The sequence below is a fragment of the Zerene cesonia genome, chromosome 6 (genome assembly GCF_012273895.1).
Source record: "Zerene cesonia ecotype Mississippi chromosome 6, Zerene_cesonia_1.1, whole genome shotgun sequence".
In the NCBI taxonomy this organism is placed as follows: Eukaryota; Metazoa; Arthropoda; class Insecta; order Lepidoptera; family Pieridae; genus Zerene; species Zerene cesonia.
Window position 1 is genome coordinate 3,238,997 of NC_052107.1, and position 16,011 is coordinate 3,255,007.

Genomic DNA, 16,011 nt, shown 5'->3' on the forward strand with positions numbered 1-16,011 from the left:
ATGTATATAAATAGGACCGAGAACTCGCAGCTTAAAAGCGAGAGCGAAATAGGAGATCAGAGGGGAGATGTATGAAGTTTTTGTTTACTAATAGGTGACTTCTGAGTGTTATGTATGGATTATAAAATTTATTTATTTATTGATATATAAGATATTTTGATAACTAAATACTAAAACTGTTATGATTAGTAGATATTTCCCGGGACACAAGACAATCTGCTGTCAAAGTCCCCGCAAAGAATAATGTAATCTTAATAACATACACAGTGATATATATACATATATCTATTTCTGTTAGCCACACATAGAATTTATAATGTACTAATACTTAATAAATTTACAATTTTGTCATATAATCTAGAAATTCAAAATATATTCTAAGAAACAATTAGGTTTTGTTCTTTTGGTATAGAACACCAATTATCTATTTCACTATAACAACATGACGTTCGATAGTTACACCTATAGGTACTGTATCATCTGTGTTGTATTTTTATATACATCTTTTCATATTAAATGTAAATAGGTACTTAAAATATAGCCTGTGTTGACCTATCATCATCATATATGATGATATACCTATGATGATAGGTACTAAAAAGAGTTTGACAAAGATTTAGAAACTTGTTTGGTGAGACCCACGATACCCACCAATACCTGTTTATTATGTGTATGAAGTTAAAGGGAAGGCACTGTCCTCTGAGACACAAGTAATAACGTAGTTCAGAAGGCAGAGCATTGTTGTAAATTTAATATTTTTCCTGGCTAATAAACTTTATTCTATGATAAATTTTGATACGGTTTGTCAAAAAACGCGGGTTCGAATCCCGCATCGTGATCAATTTTTTTCTCATTTATAAAGCATTTCAATGCTATAAAATTTAAAATCAAACTTTATTCTATTTTTTTTATATATATACTGTTATATAATTGACTTTTATAACATATAAAAAGACATAATCCACCTAATCTAACACACATTCCCATAATATAACTACTTCTTAATCTGTGGTTCCATATAAAGTTCTGTGCATAGATTATACACTTATATTTCTGTGTATCAATGTCAAATTATTGTTTGTCAGGTATAATATCAATAAAACAAACTGAATTGAATTATTAGTAGATAAATTTTTTATATTTATGTGTGGTAAATCAAGTTCTTGCATTTATTGAATATGTCAAATAGATTTTGTTTATTCGCATTTGTCAATTGAATTATGTCTGCTCGAAATTACTTGTCTGCAAGAGAGAAAAGTAACATTAGAGGAGATTGTTTACCGTATATTAACCATCCGAAATTTTCTCGTCGTTCGGAGCTGCCTGTACTCTCTGCAAATGAATACAATTTAGTAAATAGAAATTTAGTTTATTCATACAACGAACAGTTTGCTGGAGATAGCTTAGAGCGGTCAGGCACCCCCTTTTCAGATTTCTTTTCTGAGAGCGAAACTGGTAAGACTTTCGGCCAATATAATATTAGTTCCTTAAACGTAAAGTAATTTATAAAATTTATTAAGGAACACCAGACTTTCAAAGCGAAGAGAGTGACAGTAGTGCAGGGTCAGTGTTGAAGAGAAATACCGCTGAAGCGACGAAAACTTTAGCTGACGAGTGGGACCGCATTGAAAGGACGCTATACGATGAGGAAGGCGAGAAGTGCACCCGTCCACAGATTATTGAGGAGTGTAAACAATGGCAACAGTTGCATCCACAATTTAGGTTATTCTTAGTTACCTTATTTTTTTGTTATTTTTACGTACTTTAAATTAATTGATATTTTTAGATTTATTGGTACATTAGAATGCTTCTAAATATTTGAATAAATTTAAAGAACAGAAAAGATTTGTTCATCATGGGGGATTGAACCTGTATATAATGCCATACCATTGCAAAGCCCACTGGGACCCACAAATTACGAATTTATAATTAACTATTTTTTAATCAATATGATATTATTGTTGAGTTAAATACTAGTCAACTTTTTATTCTGATATTCCTACAGGATACTGACTTACGCGGAGGAAACCGCAGGGGCTCAGCTAGTAGTTTATAAATTTAAAGGAAAATATATGCTTGCAGGGTCATTGGTAAAGGTATATCAAAACCAGACAGAAGACTGCATTATAGACAAATTGAGCATGAAGAGATCATTGCAATGCATTATAGTGACTATGAACAGTTCAGCGAGAGTGAAGAACGCCAATCACAGAGCAGCACAGACGTCACACCAACAAATTCACCTAGAATCTCTGTTGAAGACATACACAACACAAAACTTTCAAGGGAGAAAATATCTTACAGCATATATGGAGCGGATATTGAAGTATCAGACACTTTTAGCTCTCTCCTGCACATCACTCCCATCCAAATCCGAAGTCCTTCACATAAGAAGAAACAGGGTCAGTCTATTCTCAGATCAGACATAGCTTCATCCAAATGGATGAGGACTTATCGGCCAGATTCATCTATAAATTTCGGAAGGAACAGTGCAAAGTCTTATATTTCATTGGATACAAAGAATTTGTGTAATGTTAATTCAATGGAACATAAGAAAAATAATAGTAGAGTCTTTACAGCAAGGTTAAGGGACATGTCTCACTTACAACCTTTGAATTCTCCCGATCTCCAACATGGAATAACTAAACTTCAAAATGGAATGCAGCCACAGTATAATATCAGAAAAGTTTCACTACCTCCCTTGTTATTAGAAGAAGAGAAGAAAAAGGTTTATTTTGGATCTGCTAAGAAACAAAGTAAATATCGAAAGAACAATAAAATGCATCATCTTGATAAATATAAGCACTCATAATTTGTGAGTCTGATATATAAAGGAATTGATGTTGTATTGTTAAATTTGTATATAGTAGTTTACATTTTTTGTTAAACTTTACAATGGACAGAAATTATGATCACCTAACATGATCTATATTTACTATTTTTAAAATTTGCAATTTGATTTAATATCCACACTATGAGATAAACTTTATTTCTATTAAACTATTTTTATCAGTATTACTAAATCTAGTCATAAATAATTATAAAATATTTAGATTTCAAATATTTAATGGTTATATCTGTGCTTTGTATATAAGAAAAATTTATGAATATTAAACATATTTTTTCCAACGCATTTATTTTATGTAACAACTCATGAATAAAAGTTGAACTAATGGAGTGGTTTCTTTAAATAATGGGTCAATTAAAAACTACACAGCTCTGTTTCCGGCGAAGGGGTTTTTAATACTGCTTTAGTCGAAATGTCTAGTAACTAGACTCTAGTGGCTAAATCTAGTCCTAACAGTTCTAATGTTTAGCTTGATATTATGTTTTCTTACGCAGTAGCACAGATAACATAATTTATACGCAGTAGTTTCGTGCCCTTTCCCCAACACTTGTTACAGCTATAGTTAAAAGACAATTATCAGGAATTACCTTAAGTCAGACGTTTTTATTTATATTTATTAGTCTATGAAACATTGTGAATTGCGACAGAGATTTTAGTGGAGCAGTTAATAATTAATATAAGTTTTGCCTTCTAAATTGGCTAATAGTTAACAGGAAAATGTACAAATGGGTTTTATGTTTAAACAGATGAAAACCGTTTTTCAATACAATGCCTTTTTTCTAGTTAGAACTAAGTAACTGAATGCCAATTTTACAAATATTTATTTCAAAAAGTTTAAATAAATAAATCAAGCAACTAAGATCGTGGACTAAGATCAGGTCTGAGACGGGGAAGGGAAAGGGAATCCATTAATGTTCGAACTTCATGATGTACTTGAAGGAAACGGAGAAATCAAACACAAACTTCAAATACAAATACAGAATTTATTTGATATTTACATTATTTGCAATTTATTAACAATCAACATCAACAATATTAAATAATTTGTTCTTGTGGTGTGATACATATTTGAAACAGTCAGGTAATTTTGCCCGCGTTGTGCAGTCAATAATGATTTTGAAATTGCATCTGTGCATAAAGCAACACTTTCATTACGAGAAAATAATGAAAATGTTGCTATTAAGATTTGTGTTAAAGCAATAATCTATTATAGTTAAAAGGTTTTAAATGAGCAACAATTAAACTAAACGGTATTAATAACTGAGAAGAATAATGTAAAATAACGCTTCCATTGGTATTTGATTATTGCTCATTTTAAATACTTATCAACATAATTTATTTATTTTTTATTGCACTTAATTTGCATAACTTTTTCCAACGTATAAGTATAAGAAGATATATATTAATGAAGCATTTTGGTCGAAACCAAACTTAATAACTAATTATTAAAATTAACGCGCCTGGAGAAATGTTTTGTCCAATGTTTGTTGTAATGCTTTTCGGACCAGTCTAGGGCCACGATGCAATGATAATTGAAATTCAGGTTTTTTTCAGCCTGTTACCTAAACTGGTTTAAAACGAGGTACTGCGCCTGTTCAATCTTACATAGTGGCCACTACAGCTTCATACGTTAAAAAAGATAAACATTCGTGAAAATTCAAAATAGGGACACTAGGTATATTGTGTAAATTGCATGAAGTAGGTATCCTTAGAGACTCGGTTAGAAAAATTCTTTCTTTTAAACTTGGATATATGTAAAAATTCATATTCCAATTAATTTCCAGTAAATTCATCCGGAAAATAGTTCGGCAAAATTGAAATTGGAAAAGAGCACTTCAAAATCTTTAAACAGACTAGACTGTAAAGTCTTTAACTAGACTGTAAAGTAGGAAATTGTAATAATGAGAAGCTTCACGAAAAGCTTTAAAATATTAGGGTTTATCAAGATAATACATGACACAAATTTTAATTAGTAAGCTTTTGTGTGGCCACACGAAGGTTGAGTTTTGGCACTGGTATTATTTTTAATGATCAAGCGTTAGTGTATAATAGAATGATTTTAAATATCTATAACTCTTAATATCTAGAATTCATAAGAGGTTAAATTTAAGCTTAGGGTTAGACCATTTAACGTTTGGGCAGTCTAGATTCCGTATGGACGCGTATGCCATACACCAGTGCCAATTAAGAACGAAAAGGGCAGCGTCTGACCGTCATTGCCGTTGAGTAATTGTGATATTATACTATTTTAATTTATATATAATATAATAAAATGTTATAATTTTATTTACCTCACAGCCATCATTATATATTGATACTACGTTAATTAAGAGAAGACTATGCGTGTAACATTAGAATAGATGGCATCAGCTTACAAAAATGGTCTAGCGAATATTCGTAGAGCGTTTAAGATTTCATATACGTATATATAGTACATAAAAAATTCAATCTGTTCTAAAAACGTTAACAACCTCAAGCTATTAGCAATAGTCAACAATGATGTTAATTCTAGGATTTTAATGCACACTGAACATGAAACTACCTACTTATAAATAGGCATTATGTGATTGATATCGAATTAGACGTCGTTAACTTTCTTGAATATCGTTGATTAGCAGTAATGATTAATACAGGAACTAATGTACCAATCTCAAAACTAAATCGAACATTACCCGTGATATTTAATGGTATTATATTATCTAATAAATTTTTGTGCGTGTGCACAGAAAATTGTGACGAATGAATATAGAGTGTTATTCCGATTGGCACAGAATTATTGAAAGTCAAGAGAAGAAACTTGGTTTACAATAACAAAGGCTATAATATATTAGATCCAATTTGTTAAACGTCGTGTACCGTATACATTAGGACAGTTAAGAACTTTTTACATAATTTATAGTTAGAGAAAAGGTACTACGGATGGTTGATGGTGGTATAGTATGGATAGTCTTACCAAACTGGATCCATAGTTGAAGTTAATGATAAATAGTGATACAATTTACACCTAGCAACACGAGTTCATACGACTCACGAGTCACACATCGTTAAAAATGACATACGACAATCTCAAGCAAACACGCAGGACATTGGGCTATATTCTCTCTCGATAAGGCGATTATACAAATTTAGATACTATTTTAAATTGCACACCGATCCACCTCTATAAACTTTTAATTGCGATATATATCTGTAATGCTGTATAAAAATATTAAAGAAAAATCGTCATTTATAATAATCTTAGTTTATAACACGTAATTAATCCAAAATATCTATTTAGCGTGTATTTTACATTTTTACATTGAGACGTCCGAACTCTATTCTTACTAGCATATGGTTAACTATAAGCCTAGTTCACAACAAACTACACACGACAGTATTCTCAAATATTAACTTTAAAGCAGCCGTAAGTAACTATTTTAATGCGAAGGAGATGTGGAAAAAATTCTTAAATACAAAATTACGTCTGACTATGTACAACACACTAAATTAATTACAATATAGATCGGTGATTTAAGTTTTTACGTATACACCTATACCTAGTTTGGCGGCTATGGGCTTCCTGTGGCATGCAATGGTTTCTACCTATTCGAACCAACAGAAATAACGCATTCCCTGATACAATATCGATTTCAGACTAGTGTCCGCTCGCCTGTAACCTAAATATATTGTTTGGTCAATTTGTTTAAATCTCATTAAAACATTAACGTAAACTTTCGATAAGGGCAATAATTTGAATTTATAATATCTATCGTGCACAACCATCTCATTTTATACATATTTCCATCTCTTACTTAGTATATACTTATATTAATTCGCGTGTTCCGTGATTAGTGATTTGACGACATATTAAATAGAATTTCCTTGTAAGCTTTTAACGCGAGTGTGGGTACTTATTTATACATTCGTTTAAAACGAATAAAAAAAGAACAACATACCGTTAGGCGAGATTCGAGATACAATTTTTGAACATCGCAACATTTAAATATAACCGCCATTGCGATACAACGTAGAGGTATCTACCATTAGAAGCATTTTTCATTTTTCCCATCTCCACAAAGAATGAGCCTCAGAGACTTTGTACTTTATATCCTTAGGGTATTTTGACATGTATGGACCGAGTGTCACGGCGTTACAAAAATATGGCAGTATTTCATTCAATTCCTTTAAAATCTAATGCATTTATTACTCCTGGACCGTCGCACACTACACGCACACACACAGACACACACACGTGAAATAAAATATACGCAATTACCTAATTAGGGCCGGTTTTTATCTATACTAATTATGTCACTGTAAGTAAGAACACGGTGAATTGGTGTCATAGGTATGAGCTTTATTTAAAACTATGTGATCGTTTAAAATAAAGAACTCTAAAACAATTTATCGCATTATATATCTACACGATGCATTCTACAGGATAATTGACAAACCTCGACCTCTAACCATTACAACTTTCAAGCGCACTTATTTATATAATGTGATTATGTGTTTAAGCACAATTTGAACAATTTCGGAATAAATGTTTCTAAAAATTTGTCAAATATCCTGCACTAGGAAAACGGTTTCATAATGCACAAGGTACTTATGTCGATGTTTAACTTTATGATGAGTTACTAAAGATGTGGAAAATGTGTCAATAATCTAATAATGTCTAAGCGAAGTAATACTAATTAATTGTTAGACGCGTTAGGATAAGGCGCTGTTTTCTCTCTTATGTCGTGTTTCGATGTTTTGCGTCTGTAAGACGGTAAAATAATATTTCGTAGGTAGGTAATTGAATTATAGTGATATGAGGTATGGAAATTACATTCTGCAAAATGTATAAATTGTTCGATATCATTATATATCTATTGATTATGTAACGGCACCGTGCAACTTACCCCAACGCACAATTAATTAGTGTCACTTAATATATCTAATACATTCAATTGTCTATGAAAGAAGTCCACAATCGTCAAAGCACCCGGAGTTAAACACTAAAATACACCGCAGGCTTCTGAAGCCCTAATTATAACAACGACGATTCGAAAATAATATCACACCGTTTGCATCATTTTACACTTGCATTCAGCATTTCGCAACACCCATTGACATAACTCACAATGGTTCAGTTCATTTTTCTTTTATGTGCAGCGCCATTTTTCACGTCCACTTTGACAATCCCCGCCCGATTAGGATGTTAAAACAAAAATCAAAAAACAAAATAAAAGAAAAACAAAAATATCAAAATATTTATTAAAAAATAAAGGTGAACGCTAATAATGTACTATAACGCAAAATTAAATACATGTGCATATAATAAGCCGAGAGTAGAATACAGATAAAACGATTACAGATAACCCTAAAGAATGTTCTAATGTATATCATACTAAATACTCATGAGCAAATAAATCGTATGCAAACTACATTCGTGTGCATAAGATCGAGATGTGAACAAGCCTTAATCTAATTTAATAAAATTCGAATTCAATTATAAAAAACTAATAACGATTGTCTTAAATCACAATTAAATATGAACTATGCATGATTAACTTCAATCAATCAGTCGATGAGTATAAATGCTTATACATATTTAAGAAAACTTACATGATTAGCACGTTATATTCTAGAGAATAAGGAATGGACGTACTAGATAATATATTATGTTTATTATATGCAGTACCTTATATTATGTCTTCTTAATTGGGTCTTGCAATTAAAAGTTTAAAAGGTTCGTATCCTTTGCCGGTTCATATAAATATGTTCCCTCATCGGTAAATAGTATCAAGCTTGAACAAATGTACATATAATTCAAAGTACCATAAAATATGCACGGTCTATACTTGTAACATACTAACATACCTAAGATTTACGACATCGAAAGCTTCTCTAACTATACGCGATTTGAATGATGTGTACAATTGTCCAATCCGTTGTTATCAATTAATTGCAGTGTTCATATACTAAAGTATAGATAAAGCAAGTGTGGGTAAGAAAAAGTGCCTTAAAATGAAAAAGAAACCGAAAGTGTGTACACTGTCCGGGTAGTGAAGGATAAATATTCAATCGATTTGGGTATGTGCAGCCAGTATTTATTTATCCCATAGTGTAGTCACCGAATAATAAATAATATGTCACAAAGTTGGCCGAACGTAAAAAGATAGCACGTGGAGATCTGTTTCGTCATATTACGCTTAAGGATACTTAAATTCTGCGTCTTATCTCACAGAACGGTTTCAAAATTCAATTATCCGTAAGGAAAATGGATATATTTAGTATTTTATTTCGATTATCGGGCTGAAATTGTGACATAACACTATTAGTCCCAAAAAACTGACCGGTCGATCGATAGTTGAAAGATAAAAGATAAACGCAAGATAACTTATTCAGGAAACAACAAAATACCGAAAAGAAAGCACTAAAAGAACAGTAAAGGTCGATAAAAATATACATCAAAAAGAACAGGCACCTAGAACATAACATAAACAATAATAAATTATTTTATTGCAGGGAGGAACGCCACTATATACACAAAACGAACAAAAATCGTGAGGGAACACAACCAAAACAACCGAGTATAAGCAAGGCCGCACAAGGGATTGTCGGAGTGTCGCCGGCCCCCGGCCACCGGCCTAGATGTAGGAGTAGGGGCCGTCGGTCAGGGCGCTGCACAGCAATAGTCAGGAGGCGTCGTCCTTGGCCGCGCCCGCCGCCGCGCGCCGGCTCGCGCGGTACTCCACGCCCGGGTCGAACTGCATCAGCACGAACACCTGCAGCCGCCGTGCGGGGGTGGGGCGATTGATTAGAGACGCTCGAGTGATATGATATGACTAGGTATAAGCTTTAATTTTGTGATTCCTCAATTGGGACTCGAACCCAGAACTTCTGGAATGTTTACAACACTTACAAAACTTGATTCAATTGCACTAGGGTTTTTGGGCATACAACACATAGAATAGAATAAATAACGAATCTAAAAAACAGAGAAGAGTTAATATATTTGAAAAATAACATAACATCGTACTGTCCCAAGCTTAACACACAATCCTACTATTGTAACGCTGTATTCTACCTCAATTTAACACAAACCGCACGCAACTAACCTGATCCGTGGGCAGCAGCGAGAAGTCGTCCGGCGGGTTGGTGATGACGTACCGCTTGCTGGACGCGTCGCACGTGGAGGACGTGTCGCGGAAGCGGTACAGGCCGATGCAGAGCATGCCGTACGTGCGCAGCGCCGCCACGAACAGGTCGCCGTACTTGCCCGCCTCGCCGAACTGCGCCAGCGGCCCGTCGTACAGCGATATCTGCCCGACGCGGCATCTGTCCCTGTAGATTACTTTGCTGATTAACCGTATTTAAATAAATATTATGTCAGATAGCCGGACACTGGAAGAAATCGGTACTATGTCAAATAGCTGACGTACGCTGATGGAAGCTCGCGAACGCTGGAAGAACGCGTTTAAGACAAGTGTTCTCCTGGCTAGTGTACGCGGCATGGTCTCTGTGGATTGCATATTGATTAGCACCCAAAGCTGTAGGGCATTGCTCAAAACGCGTTGTTACTACTTGGTTTGGTGGTTTCGCCCGTGTGTATATATATGCTATATAGCTACTCAGTGAAGTTGCAGCTTTCTGATGATGAAATAATTTTGAAATCGGTCCAGTACTCCACCCAATTAACACAAATATATAAACATACATAGTTATAGCATAACAAATGCTTAGAATTTAGTCAGTAAAATACATTTTATTACCTATTCGCTAAGCTCTCAGGCGTAGAGTAACCACCGCGGAGGCCGGCGCCCTCAGCCAGGATCAGTTCCAGTTCCGGCGTCGCCCCACCCGTTATGAGCGATCTGATTAGAGTTAGTGCGTTCTGGTTGAAGTAGGTCTGGAATATGAAGTTATTGGCAAGTTTATATATGGTATTCTTAAAAGAAACACGTGAACCAATATACAAACGAGGTTTTGTTACATTTATACTAGCTTTCCGCTAGCGGATTTGCTGGCGTTGTCAAAGTTGTTATTCCCATGGGAATGACATCTCATTACATAATTTCAAAGCGGTGAAAATTTGAGAAATTTTGTTTGGATAGTTTTAACACATTGCTTAAGTATTAAAATGACTGTTTGGATGAAATACATTTTAAAATACACGATATTCAATTCAATGAGAAGGAAGAGAAGGATAGTATAAATTCACAAACATGAAACATAGATGTGTACAGATACACATCCACTATTTTATCTATAGTAGTTTTAAAAAATAATTATTTTATCCGACAGATAAGCTAATCCTAAAGCCAGAGGTTGTCGATAATTGTTTTAAATGACAGATAAGGTATTTATAACATGGAAATTCGTTAACAATGTTAAGTGAATATAAGATCTCACAGTGGACATGAGCGAGTCGAGCACGCTGACAGCGAAGGCGGTGCCGCATGCGAACGGCTGCGTGAGATACAGCTCGGTGTCCGGGTCGTCGTCGTCGTCCTGGTCCAGGAACTGCACGTTGCTGTCGTTCACCAGTTCTGGAATTTTTAATAGGATTTTGAATGATTGTTTTTCATGAACTCTCCAACTGCTTTCAATTCTAGGCCGGAGGCTCATATTTCTTACCCTTTTATTTATTTTTCTCGTCAATCCTTTCTTAATCCATTTCCAATTTAAAGACAAACCATCTACAGATGTGTAAGGTTTGCAATCGACCTTACGCCTCTTCAAATATAGCGCTTATCATCAGGCGACCCACCAGCTACTAATACTATTGCCGACGACTACAAAAAAGCACTTACCAGTGATCATGGGCACGTTGGCGCCGTAGACGGAGCCGCGGCGCTGCAGCAGCACGGGCGCGGGCGAGGCGCCGGGCGGCGCGGGCGCGGCGGCCCCGTTGGTCGCGCCGGCGCTCAGCACGCCGATCGTGTCGTCGAACGTCATAGCCTTGATGTTCAGCGAAGCCAGGATAGCTTCCTTGTCCGCCAGCGTCGGGTCATCGTTCGATGGCACCTTCGCTGACAGTATGCAGCACATGTCGCACAGGTTCACGTTCACTGCACGCAAGTCGGCTCGGCTTAGCGGTGAACCCTGCGGATTGATTAGCTCTGGCTCACGTTGCTCCGCTGCGTGTTACGTTTATTCAGACAAATCTGATATTCGAGTAAATTCATTATCTTGTGTGTTCATCTTTGTTATAAAATGCTATATGAATGCTAAAAAAGGTGTCGTAAAATGATACAATCAAAAATACACATTTTTTTAATTATATTAGACATTTATTGAAATACTAGCAACCCGCCCCGTGCGACTATGCATGTTATATATATACATATAAAACTTCCCCTTCAATGGTCCATTTAAAAAACCCGCAAGCCGCTGTGTATTTTTAAAGATCTAAGCATACATAGGGACAGAGCGGCAAGCAAATTTGTTTTTTACCATGTAGTGATAATGAACAAATACCTAATCCACAGCAAAGTTAAAACGTCATTTTATTTCTAAAACCACTCTGAGTACAATTTTTACGCATTTATCCGCTTCGCAGATTATGTCAGCGCTTGGCATTTTACCAACTATCGATATAAACAAAAGCATAACTCACATTCAAAACAGATATCTTCGGTAGATTCTGCAACATCTTCCATTCCCTGCGAATATAGTCGACGCTGCCCACGATTACGACGTGTTTCAGCTCGTGATAGTGGAAATTTGACGCTCTGAGGGGCATCACTAGATTCCTCAAACCGATTAGCGGCGAATCCGGATCCGCAAATAAACACACTACAACGTGACCGTTCAGTACGGTCATTGCCGCTTGATTTCTATCCTAGAGAAAGAAAGCAAAATGTTATAAGTTAATGTTATATACTGCAGTGTTTCTTTTCCCACCTACACTTATTTACGATTATTATATTGACCAATTAACGTCCAACAGATACGATACGTACTAGGATACAATCTTCTAGATTGCGGGCGGGACTCCAATGGAACATTCCTGTAGAGTCATATTTCATTTCAGTCTTTTCAAAATCGAAGTCTTTCGACTGGTCGTCCGCCAGACCAGCTGGCAAACTGACACCATTGCTATTTTGATTACCACCACTACTCCGACTCGTTGGCCTGTCAACATTAAAAAAAAAATGTCACTTCAAACAGTTTTGGCGGGAATCCGGAACTAAAACGTGCATTAATTGTGTATGAATTGTTTCTGTACAATAATGAATTAATTAACGTTATATTCTATTCGTTAATTCGTCTTGCTTTAGTGATTCTTGATCCAATATTTGTCAAGGGTGAGATATTGAAAAATAACAAAAGTGAAAATAAATTGAAATTTCTTAGCCACCAATTTTCCAAAAGGATTATAAGCATAGTAATACTGTACTTGGTAATTGGGTTACGATTAAAAGATCACTATCTTAATGATATCTATCCTTTTGGAAACTTAGTATAAAATAATATGCGAAAAAAGGGAAATCGCATAAGATTAGGTAAACATTCGAGCAAACTATCGCGTAAAATAATCAAAATACAATTCATTGAGCCGTGTATTGCAATACTAAACTAAGTGCTTAAAACTTCATCTAACTATATACGTATAATAATCTACACTATATTATATACGCAACTGATCACTACAGAAATGTAACACTAAGCTTTCAACAAACAATTCAGTGCCGTGCTGCTATCAAGTGCATACAGATTACATTTCATCGAAATAAAAGTCGTCACCATACGAAAGCTCTAACGACTAACTTCTACATAAAGTCATATCTACGGAGTAAAATAATTGGAAAATAAATTCTGGAATTACATGAGTTTTTTCACTTCGTAGGCTAGGTGATAGGCTTGGTAATTCGTATCTTGCTCTTGCTGATTCCTGTAAGCAGGGTCAAATATTCTCCAATGTTTTCAGGAGCCTCGGTAATCGTGAGTAGAATAGTTCCTAGTATATTACGCTAACAGTCATGAAGTAATCGACTCAGTGCCGTGCATAGTGCATCGTGCCCATGAAATCACGTATAAACAACATAGACATTTAATTCAATTAATGAAGCGCCATATACAAAAATAAATCAAACGTTAGGGAAAGTATATTTTACACATTTAGTGCCGACATAATCGAAATTAAACTGTTGAATCGGGAAGAAATCATAAAAAGCACAGGTTCACATCAAAGTAACCTAAATTGCGAGAAATTATTAAGAATAAGGGGTTAAGTACAAAATAAGATCATATGATAGCTACCTAACCAAAGCCGACATCAGTAAAACTTTATTTTAATGTAATAAACAATATTTAAGTTATTATGAAATCGGTTTTGAATAGATATTGTGCGCTCTCGATGAAGCGGTATTCATCTTAATAACGAAGTAAAAATTATGCTTGTGATCCTGGTGGATATAACAATACCCATGTCCTTATACAATTAAACTTATTTGGTAATCTAAGAACTAATTAAAAAATATTTTATCTTATCTGTAACATCAATTTTATGTTGTTTATGCGAAGAGTGTCCTCATATATGTTTATTGTTTGTTTGATATTAAAATAATTACTGTTTCAGAAAAAAAAAACTCACGAAAAGCATTTTAAAATTCTCTCCAGAACAGAGACTCTTCTAACCTTAAAGAGTTTAAAACTATTTCTACAAGTCATGGAATTGCAATATATTGGACCGACTACATGTTCGATTCCGATGTCGTAACCCAAACGTCATAGATGTTAAACAAATTAAAAGGAATATTAGCCTATAAATGTTTGCTATATTCTTGCACAAAGTATTGACACAATCTTAGGACTTATACAAAAATTGAAATCTGTACGTATCCTTATATAATATTTACCTTTCAAACTGTTTGGGGGTTTGTAAGAAATAAATGACTTACGTCTCAGGCGGCGCTCTCGTTACGTTTGGCTTCACCTTATTCACTTGTCTAGTTGTTGTCGAGTTCATAAGTTGGTTGGCCATTGGCGAGAGGAGCGTCGTCGGCGCGGCGTTGCGATGGTTTCTATTGATCACTGTTAAATAATTTCGATGTTTATTTACATGTAGCATGGTGTGATACTAGATTTCACACTTTTAACACAGGGCCAGTTTCACACTTTTAACACACATTTTCGGACTCGTTTTACATTTAACTGATAAATTAGCAGAATATATCCAGAAGTTGAACAGCAAATATAGTAATGTTTGTTATTGTTGATGACACAATGGTAACATGGGTTAGAGTACGGTGATACTGAATTTTTAAAACAGTTCGTCAAATACTCCTACTCTTCAGAATGGCTGTTCAAAATACCTACTAGTATTGATTAGTGGGAGTTTAATAACAGATATGTCAACATATAGAAAGAAGATTTTATAAAACATAGTTTGCTGTAAAATCAACCAATACTTACAACTTATGTCTTCCCCTCGATCACGAGCTACTTCACTGCCTGCATTAATATAATAAATAAATTATTATAAAACCCACGATTAATGAAACAAATTTAAATGATTAGCTATGAAAGCAGTTTATCAAGTTATCAAAGTTAATTATATCAATCTACGACAGAAGCGTATATTGCATTCAGACACCAATATAAATTAGTCAATCAATATCAATACATTAAATCAGATGCAATGTAATGGATACTTGCAAGGCTCGGCAAAGGGTGGCAAGCCAGAAATGATAGTAACATCCGCTTTAGAGTTAACCAAGAAGCACAGGTCAATGAAAACTTTAATTTAAAGGACATTTGCATTAACAATCTGTGATAGTGTGATGCAGAAACAAGGATACATTGGCTTCGTGTATTGCATAGCTTATTGCACTCTGGTAATTCGATTCCTTCTAGATCTTTCTATGTGTCAGAATTCGGAATGCACTCTTAGAAACGCCGAGCGGTATCTATGTCGTCGTCAGGTTCATGCTTGACTTAAGCGAACTTCTGATCTCCGGTGGCTTTCCGCCAATTCGGTGCTGTCTATGAATGCATGGTCAAGCAGCTAAGTGCAATATTTTTACCTATGGGCAAGCGTATCTGGCTGTATGTGTGGGCCAATGATAAAAAATAAAATAAAAAACACTCAAGTCCTCGGACTCTGAGATGTACCTCGAAGATGGACCTTCTTGGGCAACTCTGGCGGCGTGAAGGTGGGGGGAGGATGGTGGTCATCTGCAAAACATCAG

At 34.9% G+C, this 16,011-nt stretch overlaps 2 protein-coding genes across 11 annotated transcripts in view; one reads left to right on the plus strand and one right to left on the minus strand.

The window, feature by feature from the left end:
• The first annotated feature begins 1,082 nt into the window (after positions 1-1,082).
• LOC119840396 lies at positions 1,083-2,991 on the plus strand. Its single transcript, XM_038366993.1, has 3 exons — positions 1,083-1,455; positions 1,521-1,722; positions 2,083-2,991. The coding sequence occupies exons 1-3, from the start codon at positions 1,221-1,223 to the stop codon at positions 2,810-2,812; spliced, it is 1,167 nt and encodes a 388-aa protein (XP_038222921.1). The 5' UTR covers positions 1,083-1,220; the 3' UTR covers positions 2,813-2,991.
• Positions 2,992-4,427: 1,436 nt separating this feature from the next.
• The window catches only part of LOC119840438 (calcium-activated potassium channel slowpoke), a 50,493-nt gene continuing 38,909 nt past the window's right edge, over positions 4,428-16,011 (minus strand). For 7 of the 10 annotated variants that reach the window (XM_038367053.1, XM_038367051.1, XM_038367055.1 and 4 more), the window contains 11 exons: positions 15,935-15,997; positions 15,236-15,274; positions 14,722-14,854; positions 13,647-13,712; positions 12,781-12,952; positions 12,435-12,659; positions 11,629-11,920; positions 11,228-11,364; positions 10,588-10,724; positions 9,934-10,159; positions 4,428-9,600 (listed from right to left, as the gene is read on the minus strand). In XM_038367053.1, the coding sequence (XP_038222981.1) occupies positions 9,511-9,600; positions 9,934-10,159; positions 10,588-10,724; positions 11,228-11,364; positions 11,629-11,920; positions 12,435-12,659; positions 12,781-12,952; positions 13,647-13,712; positions 14,722-14,854; positions 15,236-15,274; positions 15,935-15,997 (1,580 nt within the window). In that variant the 3' untranslated portion in view covers positions 4,428-9,510. The remainder of the gene's footprint in view (positions 9,601-9,933; positions 10,160-10,587; positions 10,725-11,227; positions 11,365-11,628; positions 11,921-12,434; positions 12,660-12,780; positions 12,953-13,646; positions 13,713-14,721; positions 14,855-15,235; positions 15,275-15,934; positions 15,998-16,011) is intronic. The other 3 variants (XM_038367057.1, XM_038367060.1, XM_038367058.1) reach the window with 2 other exon arrangements.

Excerpts from the sequence above, each read along its gene's own strand:
- LOC119840396 (XM_038366993.1), top strand. The coding sequence starts at position 1,221 with ATGTCTGCTCGAAATTACTTGTCTGCAAGAGAGAAAAGTAACATTAGA. Across the intron at positions 1,456-1,520 it reads CTTTTCTGAGAGCGAAACTG|GAACACCAGACTTTCAAAGC; the intron begins GTAAGACTTTCG and ends AAATTTATTAAG. Across the intron at positions 1,723-2,082 it reads CAGTTGCATCCACAATTTAG|GGTCATTGGTAAAGGTATAT; the intron begins GTTATTCTTAGT and ends ATATGCTTGCAG.